Source organism: Lynx canadensis, chromosome B1 (genome assembly GCF_007474595.2).
Source record: "Lynx canadensis isolate LIC74 chromosome B1, mLynCan4.pri.v2, whole genome shotgun sequence".
NCBI lineage: Eukaryota > Metazoa > Chordata > Mammalia > Carnivora > Felidae > Lynx > Lynx canadensis.
Genome location: NC_044306.2, coordinates 144,922,040 through 144,941,107, shown reverse-complemented (window position 1 = coordinate 144,941,107; position 19,068 = coordinate 144,922,040). Strand labels below are relative to the sequence as shown.

Sequence of the window (19,068 nt, the reverse complement as noted above, 5' to 3'; positions counted from 1 at the left end):
CAAACTAAAGCATCACCGCTTCAATGCCTCAGTCACTGCATCTGTTATAGAAAGCAGGCTGTTTCTGCAGTGTTTCATAGTGGGGACCTTTTCCAGAATAACTCTGGGTATAATTGCAACATTCCTCCCCCTTGAACATGCATAGAGTTGCCCATATGAAAAGTAGCCTACACCTGTAATTTAAAACGTATGATTTAAATGATTTTTTAAAAATCATGATTAAAAAAAATTTGTATCCTTTTGTCTAATAAATTTTTCTTTAAAAATACAGTGATGCCTAGCAGGTTTATTGCCTCAGGGAGATCGTTTTCATCACTAACACCTCAAAGTGAATTTATGTATCAAATGTGTTCCTCTTAGCATGTAAGTAGGCTTTGTTGCTTTTAAAGCAATGGAAGGGTGTGATAACTCTTGTGCTTTGTGGCATGAACAGCCTATGCGTGTCTAAAGTTCCGATTATGCTAGAAAGGCATAACCTGAATCTAATCATCAGACAAACCCAGACTGAGGGACATTTACAAAACACCTGCTGTGTAATCTTCAAAAATGTAGATGTCGTGGTAGGCAAAGGTTAAAGGAGATCAAAGAGACATGATAATCAAATGTAACATGTGGTCCTGGAGGTGGGAAGGAGAGGGAGAGATTACCAGAAAGAATAGTATTGGGATGACTGGCAAAATTTTAATGTGGCCATGTGTTACATAATAGCCTTATGTCAGTGTTAATTTTTTTGAACTTGATGATTATGTAAGAGAACATCCTTACATAATAAGATGAAGTATTTGAAGGTAAAGGAGTATGATTTCTTCTCAAAACCATTTCATCTCAAACCATTCAGGGAGCAGCCAAACCAGGAGAGGAGGGACATGCAGGCTGCATGGGGTTGGCTACTAAATGATTGGTTTGTGGCCCATTTAAACCCTGGGGTTTGCTACGCCCCTGATTAGACATGAAAAATTAAGGAAGAGCTGACTTATTTTATAGATGTTACCGTATGGCATTTGGAAAATCATTTGAAACCAATCAAATGTTAGTTTGCTGGGACTGCTATAATGAAAATGCCACAGCCTGGGACGCTTAAACAGTGCAAATTCACTTTCTCACAGTTCTGGAAGCTGGAAGTGCAAAGTCAAGGTGTCAAGAGGGTGGGCTTCCTCTGAGGCCTCTCCCCTTGGCTTGCAGATGGCTGCCCTCTTGCTGCCTCTTCACGGGGTCTTTCTTCTGTGCACGTGTGTGCCGGTGTCTTTCCTGTGCGTGCAATTTTTCTCTTCTTAATAAGGATATCTCTCAGATTGGATATCTCCAAATATAGTCACCCTCTGACGTATTGGGGATTAACACTCCAGCATACGAATGTCAGGATAAATTCAGCCCATAACACGAGGTATCCAATTTTGAAAGCAATGAACTACAAACTCCTAGAACAGCTGCATAATCTAGAGAAAGCTGGCTTTGATTCTACAGAACACAGTGGGACAATGCTCAGGTGCTTCCAGGAAGGAAGGAAGGAAGGAAGGAAGGAAGGAAGGAAGGAAGGAAGGGAGGGAGGGAGGGAGGAAGGAAGGAAGGAAGGAAGGAAGGAAGGGGTTCAGCATTTTCCTTTTTTAAGCACAGAGCATATCTGACTTATTTGTATAATAAAATGTAAGTAACTTTCAAGTTCCTACTGGAACCTCCAGGCTTGTTCTAAACAGCAGAGAAACAAAGGCACCAAGGATGGGAGGTGCAAACGAGTAGGTGCAGCTGAAACCATGCACTGGGGTGGTCAGTTCTATATACCTCAGCACCTCCTAGGGTCAGCACCGCGTAGAACCACTGAGTCATCATGAAATAGCTCTTACCTGGAAACACAGAGTCCATCAACAGTAGAAAGGATGACTAAATTGTTATTGTGTCATACAGTGGAATACCACACAGTAAGGCAAAACCGTGGATGACGGCTTCACATCACAGCATAAATGAACCTCACTTCATGTTGAGTGAAAGATGTCAAATACAAAAGAATACATACAATAAGATTTCGTGTATATTAAATTCAGGGCCAGGCAAAACTAATCCATGGTGACAGAGGTCAGAATAGTGATGACATTTAAGGGGTGGTTGGCTGAGTAAGGGCAAGAGGGAGACTGCTAGGAGCTAGAAATATTCCATAACTGGGGGCACCTGGGTGGCTCGGTTGGTTAAGTATCCGACTTCGGCTCAGGTCATGATCTCACAGTTCGTGAGCTCCGCATTGGGTTGTCTGCTGTCAACGCAGAGCCTGCTTCAGATCCTCTCTCCCCATCTCTCTCTGCCCCCCCCTCAAAAATAGATGAACATTTTTAAAAAATAAAAAGAAAGAATTATTCCATAACTGGATCTGGATGGTAGTCACACAGGTGTGTGCATTTATAAAAATTCATCAAACTGTACACTTAAGATTTACGTATCTTACTATATGTAAGTTATCAGTTAAATTTTTTTTTTTTTTTTTAGTTATCAGTTAAAAATTTTTAACGCTGTAGGGGCGACTGGGTGGCTCAGTCAGCTAAGCATCCGGCTTCAGCTCAGATCATGATCTTGCGGTTCGTGGGTTTGAGCCCCACATCTGGCTCTGTGCTGACAGCTCAGAGCCTGGAGCCTGCTTCAGATTCTGTGTGTCTCTCTCTTGCCCCTCCCCAACCCATGCTCTGTCTCTCTCTGTCTCTCAAAAACAAATAAACATTAAAAAAAAATTTTAATATGTTTAATGCTGTAGTATAAAAGAAATCAGTAAATATATGCTAATTATAATTATAGATTTGTTTATCAAACAAGCATTCAAATATTCTATTTTCTGGTAGATACCAAGGTTGTATAAAGTAATACTTCCCTGATAATAAATCAGACCAAGAAAGGCAAATACTGTATTATATCACTTATATGTGGAATCTAAAAAAGCCAATCACCGAGACAGGGAGAGCAGAGTGGTGGTCACCAGGGGCTGAGGGGTGGGGAAATGGGGAAATATTGGTCAAAGAGCATAAACTTCCAGTCATAAGATTAACATGTTCTGGGAATCTAACATACAGTGTGGTGATTATAGTTAATAACACTGTATTATAGACTTGAAAATTGCCAAGAGAGTAGACCTGAAATATTCTCACCACAAAAACAGAGATTGTAATCATGTGACAGGATGGAGATGTTAGCTAACACTACTGTGGTAATCATACCGCAATATATGTGTGTCAAATCACCATGTTGTACACCTTAAACTTATACAATGATCAATGTCAATTATCTCTCAATAAATGGCAGGGGAGCCATATTTCACTGGAGAAATATTTCACTGAAACATCACCTCCTGACAGTAAGCAGAAGACTGCATATTTTTCAGTATATGGCAATAAGCATTTGTCTTTCCCAGCGAAGGCAAATTTCAACTGGAGTAGTCTGAACAGCCTTAAATATAACCCTATACTTCATACAGTTGGTTAGCCAAAGAACCACAGAAAGAGATTAACACGCATGCCAAACAGAAAATCTCTCCTACAATTTCAACATGGGAAATTTATGATAAGCCTGAACTGGACAGTCGCGGTTCAATGATTTGTATAGAAGGGACCGTGACAAAGTATGACATCTGAAACCTCCTGACACAGATGTCCAAGTCCTTACGGTGGCCTGCATGACCTGGACTCCCATTCTGGGTCCCCAACCTTTTCCTCTCTGACCTTATCTCCTACCTGTCTCTTCCTTTTTCACTCCACTCGGACACACTACCTGCCTCACTGTTCCTCAAATAAACCAAGCATATACCTGTTAGTGAACTTTTAAACTTCCTGATATTTAACCCTAGATGATTCCAAATCAGCTTCCACATACCAGGAGAAACCTCAGGATTTTAAAATCTTCTCCAGAAAAGGGGCACCTGGGTGGCTCAGTTGGTTAAGCACTCTTGATTTCAGCTCAGGTCATGATCTCATGGTTTGTGAATTGAAGCCCTGACAGGGCGGGGCCTGCTTGAGATTCTCTCTCTTCCTCTCTCTCCAGCCCTCTCCCGCTCATGCATGCACACTCCCTCTCTCTCTCTTTCTCTCAGAAATAAATAGGCATTAAAAAATAAAATAGGGGCACTGGGTGGCTCAGTCCATTGAGCAACTGACTTCAGCTAGGGTCACGATCTCGCAGTTTACGAGTTGGAGCCCGTGCCAAGGTCTGTGCTGACAGCTCAGAGCTTGGAGGCGGCTTTGGATTCTGTGCCGCCTTCTCTCTCTGCCCCTCTCCCACTTACATTCTGTCTCTCTCTCTCTCTGTCTCTCTCTCTCTCAAAAATAAATATGCACTAAAAATTTTTAAAAAATAAAATAAAATAAAAAATAACACCTTAAATCAAATTAAATTAAATTTCCCCAGAAAAAAATAACTTATTGAGGAGATACATACATCCCTCTCAAAAAATAGTTACTGCCACCTATGCATGCTTTCAACCTTCTTTTAGGAATTTTAACGTGAATATCCCTCTGTTTTAGTGCAGATAAATCCCTCTCTTTGGGGAATTTGTTAGAGAACTGGTCGTAATAGCAACCAGAGATAGAGAATCCGCCAATAATAATCACTCACTCATTTTGTAATTTCGTCAGGCTTTCATTAGCAACATCTATCACTTAAAAAAAAAAAAATCTGAGTCCAGTCCTCTCTGTCAAGTTTTCTTCCAGGCCAAGGGAAGACATACAGGTTTCCTAGGAAGGCTAATCATCTGAGATGCCTCCTCAAACAGTTAGTCTTTAAATATCTGTTCACCAGTCGGGAGAAACTGATTTTCTGACAACAAACTTAATAACACACTTTGGTTCATGTTCTAAACAGAAGGGTTATTACATGTTTAGTACATAGTAAACCCTTTACTTTCTTTAGAAATATCTTTCAAAAATAAAAAAAAAATTTAATTAAAAAAAAGAAATCCACTTCAAAATTTTCTTCCCTTGGAGAATTAGATGCCTACCCTTATTCAAAACAGAGGTAGATTTCATACGATCATTGTGATCATTTGTGATCATTATACGATCATAAAATTGTGTTTGAAATCTGTTTTAAAGTTCTCCATGTTGGCAAAGCATTTCTTGTTTTCTGTAGTCCCTTTTCAGTTTTCCTTGGTGGTGCTTTTCTCAAATCAACATGTTGAGAAGTACATTAAGGGCTTACGTTTTAGATACAAAATAGGTCGCTCATTTCCCCTAACCAAGATGTTCTACAGTATTTCAAATTCCGAGTTCTTGTGGACTGATGGCTGACTTACACATACCAGCTAGCTGACATCAAGGTTGGAAGTGTGTCTGGGGCTGTACCAGGCAAACTCCCCATGAGGCATGCCAACAGAACTAGCCAGTGTGGACTCCCCAAATCCCATTCATTGTGAGCATTGGCTTACATTTTGCTGCTTGTACAGAAACCACACTTGAAGACCGTGCTTCCAGTGAATCACAAAATGTCCTGAGCCCTCTTTGGATTAGCACTATTGGAAGTGGCCTGGTCGGCCCTCCTTGCCACTTTGCCTTTGCCCTTCTGCTCACATTTCATCGCTGTGAGGCAAATTTACTTTCATAATTCTCCAACTTCTTTTTCTTTTACTCAGGATTTTCAGCAAAGTCCACAGCGCTGCCCTACCACCCCCAGACTCCCATCAGCCTAGCCCTCCTCCAGCCACTGCTTCTGCCTTCTGACCTCTGAGTCACCAGCCACCTGCTGACATCAGGGGAGCGCTGACACCGTCCCAAAGACCGAGGCATATGCATTGGTCTCTTCTCCCATTGTGCTTCATAAACCCCTGGGACTGGACTTCTGGAGTGTTTAACCGTCAACGTCCACCAGAGGGCGCCACAACACTGGCGGTACCATGTGATGGCCATGGATCACACCTACCGTTCAAATAGATTAAGAACTCGTCAATATTGGGCCCTTAAAAATGGAAAAAGAAGACCTTTTCTTGCATAGACAAAAGGAATGGATAAATACCCCTCAGGTAACGTTCATCACGGATTTAGCATTTTTGCCCTTGTAAAGGACAGGATAAGACTTACAGTGAGCCTTGAGTACAATGAGTGGGGCTTTACTGCCACCTCCTGGAACATGGCTTGGCAGCACTGGGCAATACTGGGCAGAGCCAAAGGAGTAGGGAGGGTGTCATCTTAGCAAAATGGATTTAAGGCCAACTGCAAGCAAACCCTGAGCTCAGAACTTTCATAATTACCCTGAAATAATTCCTGTCTGCCCAAACAGAACAGACTTCTTCAGCCTCTACCCTGGAAGGTAGGAGTGCTTATCTCTTACTGCTCTCAGGACCCAACAGAAGAATGGGAACCTGACAACCTTACTTAAAAAGCCAAGTGATTTTAAGGTACATTTTGCTGACTGGTACTGCGGAAGACAGTATGGAGGTTCCTCAAAAAATTAAAAATTGATCCAGTAATCCATATGATCCATATGATCCAGTAATTCCACTACTGGGTATTTATCCAAAGAAAACGAAAATCCGCATTTGAAGGGATACATGCACCCCTATGTGTATTGCAGCGTTATTCTAATAGCCAAATTATGGAAGCAACCTAAGTGTCCATTGGAAAATGAATGAATAAAGAAGATATGGTGTACATATATACGATGGAATATTATTCAGCCACAAAAAAAAACAAATGAAATCTTGCCATTTGCAACAACTTGGGTGGATCTAGAGAGTATAATGCTAAGCAAAATATGCCACTCAGAGAAACACAAATACCATATGATTTCACTCATATGTGGAATTTAAAAAACAAAACAAAGGGGGGGAAAGAGAAAGACAAACCAAAAAACAGACCCTTAAATAGACAACCAGCAGAGGGTTACTAGAAGGGAGATGGGTAGGCGAATGGGTGAAATAGATAGATACAGGGGGTTAAGGGTACACTTATCAGGGTGCCTGGGTGGCTTAGTCAGTTAAGCCTCCAACTTCAGCTCAGGGCATGATCGCACCTTTGGTGAGTTCGAGCTCCACATTGGGCTCTGTGCTGACAGCTCAGAGCCTGAAGCCTCCTTCAGATTCTGTGTCTCCCTCTCTCTCTGCCCCTCCCCCGCTCATGCTCTCTCTCAAAAATGAAAAAATGTTTAAAAAAAATTTTTTTTAAAAGAGTACACTTGGGGCGCCTGGGTGGTGCAGTCGGTTAAGCGTCCGACTTCAGCCAGGTCACGATCTCGCGGTCCGGGAGTTCGAGCCCCGCGTGGGGCTCTGGGCTGAAGGCTCAGAGCCTGGAGCCTGTTTCCGATTCTATGTCTCCCTCTCTCTCTGCCCCTTCCCTGTTCATGCTCTGTCTCTCTCTGTCCCAAAAATAAATAAACGTTGAAAAAAAATAAATAAATAAAAAATAAAAGAGTACACTTATCTTAATGAGCAGTGAGTAATACGTGGAATTAATGAATCACTGTATTCTACACCTGAAATGAATGTAACACTGTATGTTAACTGTACTGGAATTAAAATAAAAATTTAAAAATAAATAAATACATTCTACTGGCTGGGTTGCATTTCCCAGTACAAAATATTTTTTTTTAATTTTTTAATGTTTAATTTATTTTTGAGAGAGAGTGTCAGTGGGGGAGGAGCAGAAAGAGAGGGGGACAGGATCCAAAGCGGGCTCTACACTGACAGCAGCAAGCCCGATGCAGGGCTCGAACTCATGAACCACAAGATCATGACCCGAACAGAAGTCAGACCCTCAACAAACTGAGCCACTCAGGCACCCCAGTACAAAATAATTTTGATCTAAAATATACCTTGAGCCAAACTATATGATCTTAGTCTGGAATTTGGCTTTGTTTTCAGGAGGTAGGAAAAACATTTACAAAGGAAAATCTCCAAAACTCAAGCTACAATCTACCTTTTTTTTAAGACTTTTAATATCTTTTTAATTTTTTTTTAACATCTTATTTATTTTTGAGACAGAGAGAGACAGAGCATGAACAGGGGAGGGTCAGAGAGAGGGAGACACAGAATCTGAAACAGGCTCCAGGCTCTGAGCTGTCAGCACAGAGCCCGACGTGGGGCTCGAACTCACGGACCGCAAGATCATGACCTGAGCCGAAGTCGGCCGCCTAACCGACTGAGCCACCCAGGCGCCCCATAAGACCTTTAATATCTTTTATTCACAGAAGGAGAAAACCAAATGACTGATAAACATACGAAAAGAATAATTATATAAAATATGTGTAACCTCAGTAGTAAACAAGAAAATATAAACTAAAGAGATGAGTTCCACCCATCAGACTGGTCAAAATGGAAATTATTAGTAATATCAAATATGGTCTGGGTGTCAGGAAATACTTTCTCATACACTGTTGGTGGGAAACAGTACAGCATTTTTTAGAGTACAGTTTGGAAGAACCAGTCAAAATCTAAAATGAAGCCTACCTTTTGCAGCTCCAAATATCCATCTCTGCTGAGCTTTGTGACTCTTTCTCCAGCATCCATTCTATGTATATTCTCCAAGCTGGGTGGTTCCACGGGTAAACTGACATTGGCCTAAACCAATCAAAAGAATCCTGTTTCCTTTTGCTCCTGTCATTATTAATTCAGATAAAGGAATTTAACAGAGGCTCAAGCCAATAGGTGCATGCCATTCCCCTGGCTACAGTGCTCGATTCACAGTGAGCAATATCCAAATTTGGCTTAGAGTGAAGTGAAGTTTTGTCTGGTGGCTAGAGAAACGCACTTCCTCCTCCATAAGTGAATGACGAAGCATGTGACTCCAGGAGTCTAATCTCCCAAGGTTTATATTATCTAAACAAAAAAGTTTACAGGGGCGCCTGGGTGGCTCAGTCGGTTGGGCGTCCGACTTCGGCTCGGGTCACGATCTCACGGTCCGTGAGTTCAAGCCCCACATCAGGCTCTGGGCTGATGGCTTGGAGCCTGGAGCCTGCTTCAGATTCTGTGTCTCCCTCTCTCTCTGCCCCTCCCCCGTTCATGCTCTGTCTCTCTCTGTCTCAAAAATAAATAAAACGTTAAAAAAAAAAAAAAAGTTTACATTCATTCCAGTTCTAAATAACCATACCCATATATTTATTTCAACAAACACACACTGCTCTACCATTGACTGAGCGGGGCTGAGTAAATTCCTTAAGCCTTTTAAGCCTAGTAACTTGCCTATAAAATACGGCTTATATTCCTTCCTTCATAGGATTATTCCTATTGTCACATGGAAATCACTGTGTGAGATGGTGTGGAACAAAAATAGATAAATAGGATGTTCCCTATTCCTATTCTTTTGAATAGTTCCCATCTTTAGAGACACAGAAAATTTAGTGGGGGTGATGACACTGGATTATTGTTCTTGCATACGGACCTCAGAATCAGGCCCTGACTCTTCTGGAGAGTCTAGGAACAACTTAATAAACAACTTTTCTACACACACACACACACGCACACACACAGTATCTTCTATATATTTACTATCTATATATCTACATATCTATATCTACATATCTATATATATCTATCTATATATATCTATATATAAATATAGATATAGATATAAATATCTATATATCTATATATAAATATAGATATATAGAGATATTTAGATATAGATATGTAGATATAGACATATACATATACATATACATATACATATACATATAGTTGGGGGGAAAGACAGTAGGTATACATGTAAGCAAAAGGAATGATGGGGCTAAAAACAAGTTGGGGAGGAAAGTAGCCAGTTGGAACACTGTTGTCATGGGGAGGAGGGATAGTTTTAAATTCTAGCAGCTATGTTAATAGAGATAACTTTCCATACCTAGAAGCAAGGAGATAGCTGAATGGGTATAAACTGACAAAAAAACCCTAGTCTCGTGACTGATAGGAGATACTCCCATTGACTAGAGACAGAAATATACTGAATGGAGATATTTTAGTTTCAATTCCCTGATTCTTTCTTATTTTAAATTCATGTTAACCAATGATACATTTTCTAAAATTTTGCTAGAATCTTTCTCACTTCTACAGATGATCCTGCATGCCAAAGTAGAACGAGAAAGGATTGAATAAGGCTATGTAATGGAGAGAAATAAAATTTCACTGAAAACAAAGGAAAATAACATTTGTGGGTGGATTTTTTTAAGAGAAAATTTCTCAGTGTATAGTACATCCAACATCAGATATCCACAAACATCTATAAACACAAAGCTCTAAATCACAAGTTACTTACAAGTGATGAGAAGTGATGTCAAGGTTTGTGGTAAGGTACTTCTCAGAAGGCCATGTTAAGAAACAAATACACTGTATGTTAATTACAGTTTCAAATTTTCTCATGTCTGAAGTTAAACAGAAAAAATAAGGCCTTATAAAAGCAGTGAATGGAAAATGTAATTTTTCATTCACATAGAGGTATGTTAAGAGTCCATTACCAATGTAAGAACACATCACAAAACAATAAAGAAAAATTCATTTAGTCCAATTCACAAGAACCAGCCTTAAAGCCTTAGGAGCAGTGACCCTTGCTGTTTCTAATTCCCTGCCAGTGGTTCAGTTTTATACAGGAAGGCTTAGAAAACAAGTTAATCACATTTTTCAGTCTAGTCTGACTCAGAGTTTAGTGCAGATCGAAAGTTCTATTGTAGCACAACTCAGATAAAAGAACAAATAATGAGAGAGTCACATAAGGAAACATGACTTCTTTGTTCCCATTTCAATAGGAAGTCATCTATTCTAACTGAGAAAAGGATTCTCAATCAGGAGACCCAAACTCTAAGCCTCAGTCTGTTACAGCTTTGACCAAGCAGTCTTTACAAGACATGTTACTTTATGCCTAGGTAGCTTGTATCATGTGCTGTATAAAAAAACTAACTTTCCGGGGCACCTGGGTGGCTCAGTCGGTTAAGCGTCCGACTTCAGCTCAGGTCACGATTTCGCAGTCCGCGAGTTCGAGCCCCGCGTCGGGCTCTGGGCTGATGGCTCAGAGCCTGGAGCCTGCTTCTGATTCTGTGTCTCCCTCTCTCTCGGCCCCTCCCCTGTTCATGCTGTGTCTCTCTCTGTCTCAAAAATAAATAAACGTTAAAAAAAAAAAAAAAAACTAACTTTCCAACACCCAAAAAATAAAAAGTCCAATTAAAAATGGGCAGAAGACATGAACAGACATCTCTCCAAAAAAGATATACACATGGCCAACAGAAACATGAAAAGATTCTCAACCTCACTCACCATCAGGAAAATACAAATCAAAACTACCATGAGATATCACCTCAAACCTGTCAGAATTACCAAAATCAAAAACATAAGAAACAGCAAGTGTTGGCAAGGATGTGGAAGAAAAGGAACCCTCACGCACTGTTGGTGGGAATGCAAACTGGTGCAGCCACTGTGGAAAACAGTATGGAGGTTCCTCACAAAATTAAAATTAGGGCTACCATATGATTCAATAATGTCCACTACTAGGTATTTACCCAAGAATATGAAAATACTAATTCCAAAGGATATATGCACCCGTATGTTTATTGCAGCATTATTTGCGATAGCCAAATTATGGAAGCAGCCCAGTGTCCATCGATCGATGAGTGGATAAAAAATATATATATTCTTTATATATATAAAGAATCTTAATATGGGATATATATATATATGTGGAATATTATTCGGCCATAAAAAAAGAATGAAATCTTGTCATTCACAACAACATGGATGGATCCAGAGAGTAGAATGTTAAGCAAAATAGGTCAGGCTGAGGAAGACAAATATCATATGATTGCACTCATACGTGGAATTTAAGAAACAAAACAAAGGAGGGGGGGAGGGACAAACCAAAAAGCAGACCCTTAGAGAACAAACAGAGGGTTACCAGAGGGGAGGTGGGTGGGGGAACGGGTGAAATAGGTGAAGGGGATTATGGGTACACTTATCTAGATGAGCACTGAGTAATGTATAGAATTGCTGAATCACTATATTGTATGCCTGAAACTAATATAACACTATATGTTAACCATACTGGAATTAAAATTTAAAATAATTTAAAAAAGATAACTAACTTGCCACCTCTATATCAAAGTTTCCCCCCCAAAACAATTAACAGATAATTTAAAATTTATCTAAGTACCATAAAGTGCTATACACATTATTTGTATTCTCTTCATTAAATAAATGCAAATAAAGCCATCTATGGAGCTCAGTAAGGTATAATATTTATTCATTTTAAAACATACATCCACACAGCAAGCCCATTTCTCCCCACCAATACGTATACATATTTCCTATTAGGCTTAACCATATTCTTCTAAGGAGAGCAAAGTAATCTTAAGCTGAAAGAAAGAATTACTTTGGTTCAGTATCTATAGGCCAGTTTGCAAAATCTTCTTTTTCAAGTAGTTCTGCCAAGGTTCTAACCAGATATGATCTTTGAATCTCAACTTGCACTTACGGTAAATTATTTTTAGTTCCTTAATTCTAAAGTTCACAAAATGTGTTAATAGGCAAAATACAACAAAAGCAAATACAGAGACAAAAAGTTAATTGATCCTAGATCCTCAGTCATTGAGGTGATCTTTAAATAAAAATAACATCGAAATAAGCTGGAAAGCCACTTGACTTTGAAATATTGTCTTCTTTCCACACTGTACAGTCTATTGGCAATATTTTTTAAGTAAAAATAAAATAATATCTTAATGTGAAGCCTATTAAGGTCTATACATTAACTGTCTTTAGCATATTAGCCATACCAATGTAGTCAAACACCTGGTCAGAGGTTAAAAATAGAGTTTCAAAATCAAGACCAAATTTTAATTGAACCACCTATAGACTTCTACATTGGAATCTCTCATTTTGCCTCCTCCTGAATGTCCTGCTTTTTTGAGGACAAAGTATCTAAGGTCAGAATTTTATTATTAAGCTCCTCAGAGTAATAGAAAAGAGTATTAGTTAAATTGTTGGGCTAAGTTTTAGTCAATGCCTTTTGGAAAAAACAACACATCGTTAACTGGTTAAGGCAAAAAAAAAACACACAAATTCTGGTCCCCTTAACAGCCATTCTCTAAAATAAATTCAGAGCGTGACCAGCAACCTAGAAGCCAAAAACCTACAGCCAAATTGGCTTAAACTTCCCACCTGGAAGTCATGGACTGGGGCATGAGAAACAGTGTGTGGACTGTATGTAGGTAGATATTTTTGCATGTTCGTGAAGAGCTTTGGGGAAGGCCTATGTGTTTGAGGAAATGAGAAGACAGGAGCATCTCTGGGTTCTGTCTGATATCACCTTCAAACTATCAGGACAGGAGTGAGGTCCATAACAGTGGACACTTCCTCCCCAAAGCCTCTTCAGCTGGGGAGTTCAACAGTAAGTGGCCTAGAGAAAAGTAACCAGTCGTAGTCAATCAGTAACACTGCTTCCCATCTCCTGGTTTTGTATGTATATACTTCCCCTTTCAAGGAGAAGCATAGTCCTCAACTCCAAGGTATACCTACAAAATTCTCCTTCACCATTCTCATTCCATAATCATGTTCCCGCATGCAGGAACACTGGCTCCAGAATCTCACAATACAGAGGACTACCCGATGTCAGAGTCATACTAAGTCATGAGAAATAAAAGGTTTCTTTGAGAAATTTGCATCAGTGTGGTTCATAGAAGATCAGCAGAGAGGCCAGATTGCCACAGTACAACAATCAAACATCAATCACGATAATCACAGAAACCAAAGATATACATCTATCCATAGAGAGCAGTTACATATCTCCTTAAAGCCTAGAAACAAGCAAGCTTTTTAAATGTATATTAATAGGTACGTTATGGTAAAGGAAACATTTTCTCTTCCTGATACTAGTTTTTTCATTTCTTCAAGTGATCCTAGTTTTTATCACCTACCACCACCAAACCCATTCCTAAGTAAATGTACACATTTATACAGATAACACAGAGTTCAATGCATAAATAACATAACCATTATAATGTTTCTCTCTCCCTTTTTAAACTCATTTTTAATCTTGGGTAATTTTAAATCACAATCTACTAACAGTAAATACACATTCGTGGAACAAGAACCATATCACTATTCTTCCATTGGATATATCTTGAAATAGCAACAGTGGACTTGAAAGGTGATGGGATAGCAGTTGGGGAGGGGCACTTGTTCAATCTTCCTTCGAAACACTTGGAAGTCTTTGTCTTTTTTCTTCTACAAGGCCTTTCCCAGAAAATGCAGGCAGTTCAAAAGCAAATGACCAAAACCACAAATCTCTCTTTGTAGGATATCAGCACTTTGGTCACAAGAAGATGTCATCTCAAGGGCTAGAGTAGCATCTAAAAGCACAGGGGGATACAGGCAACCAAAGAGTTTACATAAAATCTTTCTAGAAAGTGATTTATATCTTACTTCCTTTCTCACATTGAATATATTTATAATATTGTAAGTATTACACAGTCTAAGAAAACTTAAGAACGTATATAACAAAAACAAGATTTTAAAGAAAACCTTTAGGATAATTATCAACCAAAACTGTCATGTGTAGCACACCATCTCCTTTTATGTAAATAATGACTAGTTTTGACAAAATAGATCCAAGTTTTATAGAGGCTACAGTTTATATAGTACGTATAATGAGTGCATTGCAAAGACGTCTCCCAGCACCTAGAAAGGGCCCTGTACCAATGAGGAATTAAAACTTAAGATTTGTTCACTTCATAGTAAATTCACATTTGATGTCACAGACGTTCAAAATGCTTTGTGGAGAATGAGATACCACCTCACAGCTGTCAGAATGACTAATATTAACAACTCAGACAACAACAGATGTTGGCAAGGATGCAGAGAAAGAGGATCTCTTTTGCACTGCTGGTGGGAATGCAAAGTGGTGCAGCTGCTCTGGAAAACAGTATGGAGGTTCCTCAAAAAATTAAAAATAGAAATGCCCTACGACCCCACAGTTGCACTACTAGGTATTTATCCAAGGGATACAGGTATGCTGTTTCGAAGGAGCACATGCACCCCAATGTTTATTGCAGCACTATCAACAGTAGCCAAAGTATGGAAAGAGCCCAAATGTCCATCAAGGGATGAGTGGATAAAGGAGATATATGTATATATATATATATATATATATATGTATATATATATGTATATATACTATATATATATGTATATATATATGTATATACACATATATATGTATATATATGTGTGTATATACATATATACGTGTATATACACATATATATGTATATATATGTGTATATACACGTATATATGTATATATATATGTATATATATACATATATATATGTATATACACACACACAATAGAGTATTACTCGGCAGTCAAAAAGAATGAAATATTGCCATTTGCAATTACATGGATAGAACTAGAGGGTATTATGCTAAGTGAAATTAGTCAGAGAAAGACAAAAATCATATGACTTCACCCATATGAGGACTTTAAGAGACAAAACAGATGAACATAAGGGAAGGGAAGCAAAAATAATATAAAAACAGAAGAGACTCTTAAATATGGAGAACAAACAGAGGGTTACTGGAGGGGTTGTGGGAGGGGGGATGGGCTAAATGGGTAAGGGGCATTAAGAAATCTACTCCTGAAATCATTGTTGCACTATATGCTAACTAACTTATGTAAATTTAAAAAAATTAAATTAAATTAAATAAATGCTTTGTGGAGGTTAACAGATTAATTCCAACAGTACATTTATGAGAGTGTGGGATTTTATTACCATCATATTTTACAGAGTTAATAAGATATTAAACATTAGGTGACTGGTCTGAGGTCACATACCAAATTGCCACTCAAAAGGTCTGATCTTTGGTTTTCATTTTTTTAGTACTAAACAGTTATATTTAAAAGGAAGGCAATCCTGTTACCATTTAAAATTGACACTTAATTTTTCAAATCACTGTTGGTGCCTAATCAAGTGAGTTCTTAATTTACTCTGTTTTCCTTTTTAAAAACATTTGTAACATTTTTCTCCTGGGGGTAGGTCCCCGGTGGGGTGGGAACGTGTGCCGGTGGGTCCTGTTCTTGCTGTGCAGACACATGGCGCAGGCCTGGAGCTTGTAGCTCCCTTTTTACCGTGGTGGAGTAGCAGGACAATAATAAAGTCCATCAGAAACAAATATAAAAAAATACAATATAAAAATAAAAAGGAAGGCAATCATCTAGAATAGTGCTGATCCCTCTTTATTGGGAAAAAGATTACCAAGCAATCATTTCGTCTTTCTTGCTTTACGAGCCCAAAGGGCAAATGACTGATAAGGGAGATAAGTATATATCCTTCCACTGCACTCATCACCCTGAATTCACCTTACTGTATCCAATAAAACACAGGAGATTAGTTTAAGGGCAAGAGCTGTAAGCTCCATGAAAAGGGATTTCATCCCAAAGACAAACACTACTTCTTTTTTTTAAGTGGCACAATTCTTTCTCTACCAGGTGTTCTCACAGAATCAATCACTAGAGAATGCTTAACGGCAGAATTTGGCCTTTAGCAAGCTACAAAATATCTCCCATGGAAGGTTTACTTTGCATTAAGTATGAGAAACCAGACATACCCAGTTCAGAACCAAAATGACTCTCAGTGCTGGTGCTCCATTCGAGGCAAATCAGCCTCCAAATCATCTGACAGGGGAGATCCTGAAACCTGTAAGTTAATAATCAAGCATTAAAGATTCTCAAAAATTGTAAAAGTCTCACTCCCCCCCCCCCCGAAAATCCCAATTCTTGTTGTTCAAGTATCAGGTGTTTATAATTAACCATTCATAGCGCAAGCTGCTTGCACAGAAGACGATGATGAAGTAAGAGGCTGTTATTCTTTGACCTCTTTGGTGATACGTGTGTTAAAAAGATGCTTCTGATGTGCCAAGGTAGTGTAAACCCACTACAACCCATCTCTCCTACTTATTACAAACAAACAAATAAACAAACAAAAAAACAAAAAAAAACCCTTTAGGAAAAATATGAAAAACAACTGGAGATTAAGGAGAGGGGTCAAAAGTTGGAAATGTGATCCTTCACATGGGGGGTAGGTTTCCAATTTTGTTTATTTTTTGCTCCTGTGACTTTGCCCAAAAGGCAGGCCCTAGTCTCAGAGTAGTGAAGAAGTACAAAAAGCTAAAAGTCTGAAAGAAACTCCCTTGTTATCCCAGAGAAACCCTGCAAGCCACAAAGTATGGGGGTGGGTTGGTCCTGGAGCGAACAGAACTAGAGCAAGGGACTCCCTAATTCTGTGTATAGACTGACGGGAGTCTGAGCCCAGCTCCTGACGCATGCATGCATGCAGCAGCTCCAAACCCAGAGCAGCAACAGCTTGGCGAACTGAGCTGAGATTTGAACTACCTGCACAAGTCTCCAGCTAACCCCTGAACCACACAAACACAGGACAGATGCAAACTACGATATCAAAGACTTAGAGAACTGAGATTTAAAACATTTCTCACAAGAGATAAGGCAGAATTTGCAGTGAGAACAAAACTTCAATGACTGCCTGCTAAAATAAAACGTCCACATTCTCCAGAGGGTTATAACAGGACCTGGAGGCTACACAACGTAATATTAACAGTTTCCAAGATACAATCAAAGTTATTGGCCATAAAAAGATCCAGGAATGTGTCATCAATTCTCAATGGAAACGGCAATCAACAGATGCAGAAATATATATGCTATACAGGTATATATAACTTAATTAAGTTTATAAAGTCCCAATATTTGGGTCACCTCGGGATCGATATGAATGAAAATACAGGAATTCTTAGCAGAGAAATAAAAGCCCTAAAAAAGAACCAAGTGGACATTTTAGGACTTAAAAATACAGTATCTGGGGGCACCTAGGTGGCTCAGTCAGTTAAACATCCAACTCTTGGTTTCAGCTCAGGTCATGATCTCACGGTTTGTGGGATCTTAGCCCTGCATTGGGCTCTGTGCTGTCAGGGCAGAGCCTGCTTGGGATTCTCTCTCTCCCCCTCTCTCTGCCCCTCCCCGCTCATATACTTTCTAAATACATACATACATACATACATACATACATACATACATACATACATAAAACAGCATCTGAAATTTAAATATCTCCCTGGATGGGCTTAATAGCAGAAGGGAAACAACAAGATAAAGAATCAAAGAACTTAAAGATAAATCAATAGGAATTACCCAATGTGAAGAGCCAAGATAAAAAAAGAAAAAAAAAAGATTAAAGAAAGCAGAGTCTCAGGAACTTGTAGAAAATACCAAAAAGTCTAATATCTATGTCACTGGACTCTCAGAAAAAAAAAGAGAGAGAGATTATGGCAGAAAAAAATTTTTGAAGAAATAATGACCAAAAACTTCCAAATTTGGCAAAATCAAAGAACAAATCAAGAAGTTCAGCAAATGCCAAACAGGATACAAAGAAAACTATGCTTAGACACATCTTTTTTTTTTTTTTTTTTTTTTTTATTTATTTTATTTTTTTATATTTTTTTTTTTAAATTTTTTTTTTTTTCAACGTTTATTTATTTTTGGGACAGAGAGAGACAGAGCATGAACGGTGGAGGGGCAGAGAGAGAGGGAGACAGAATCGGAAACAGGCTCCAGGCTCTGAGCCATCAGCCCAGAGCCTGACGCGGGGCTCGAACTCACGGACCGTGAGATCGTGACCTGGCTGAAGTCGGACGCTTAACCGACCGCGCCACCCAGGCGCCCCTAGACACATCTTATTAAAACTAATGAACACAAAACGATGAGGATAAAATCTTGAAAACAGGTAGACAAAAATGAGACATTACATACATATGAACAATTCAAATGCCTAAGAATGTCCCACATTCTGACAGAAATCAGAGAGATCAGAAGACAGAGGAATGATGTCCTTATAGTCCTGGGAGAAAAAAGTTTTTAAAAACCTACCAACTCATATTATATATCCATTGAAAATATATTTAAGGGATGAAGACAAAATAAAGTCATTCTCAAATGAAGGAAAACTAAAAGAGTTTGTCACCCATCAGACTTGCTCTGGAAGAAATGCTAAAGGAAGTTTTTCAAGCTGAAGAAAAATGATACCAGAGAATAAAAGTATAATCTTTAAGAAAGAAGGAAGAACAACAGAAACAGC

General features: G+C 38.9%; 1 protein-coding gene across 1 annotated transcript in view; it reads right to left on the bottom strand.

Annotated features, from left to right (window-relative positions):
- Positions 1 to 12,144: 12,144 nt before the first annotated feature.
- The window catches only part of CDKL2 (cyclin dependent kinase like 2), a 54,405-nt gene continuing 47,481 nt past the window's right edge, over positions 12,145 to 19,068 (bottom strand). Inside the window, exons 13-14 of the mRNA XM_030313665.2 lie at positions 16,532 to 16,620; positions 12,145 to 14,274 (exon numbers count right to left, since the gene is read on the bottom strand). Coding sequence (XP_030169525.1) covers positions 16,555 to 16,620 — 66 coding nt within the window. The 3' untranslated portion in view covers positions 12,145 to 14,274; positions 16,532 to 16,554. The remainder of the gene's footprint in view (positions 14,275 to 16,531; positions 16,621 to 19,068) is intronic.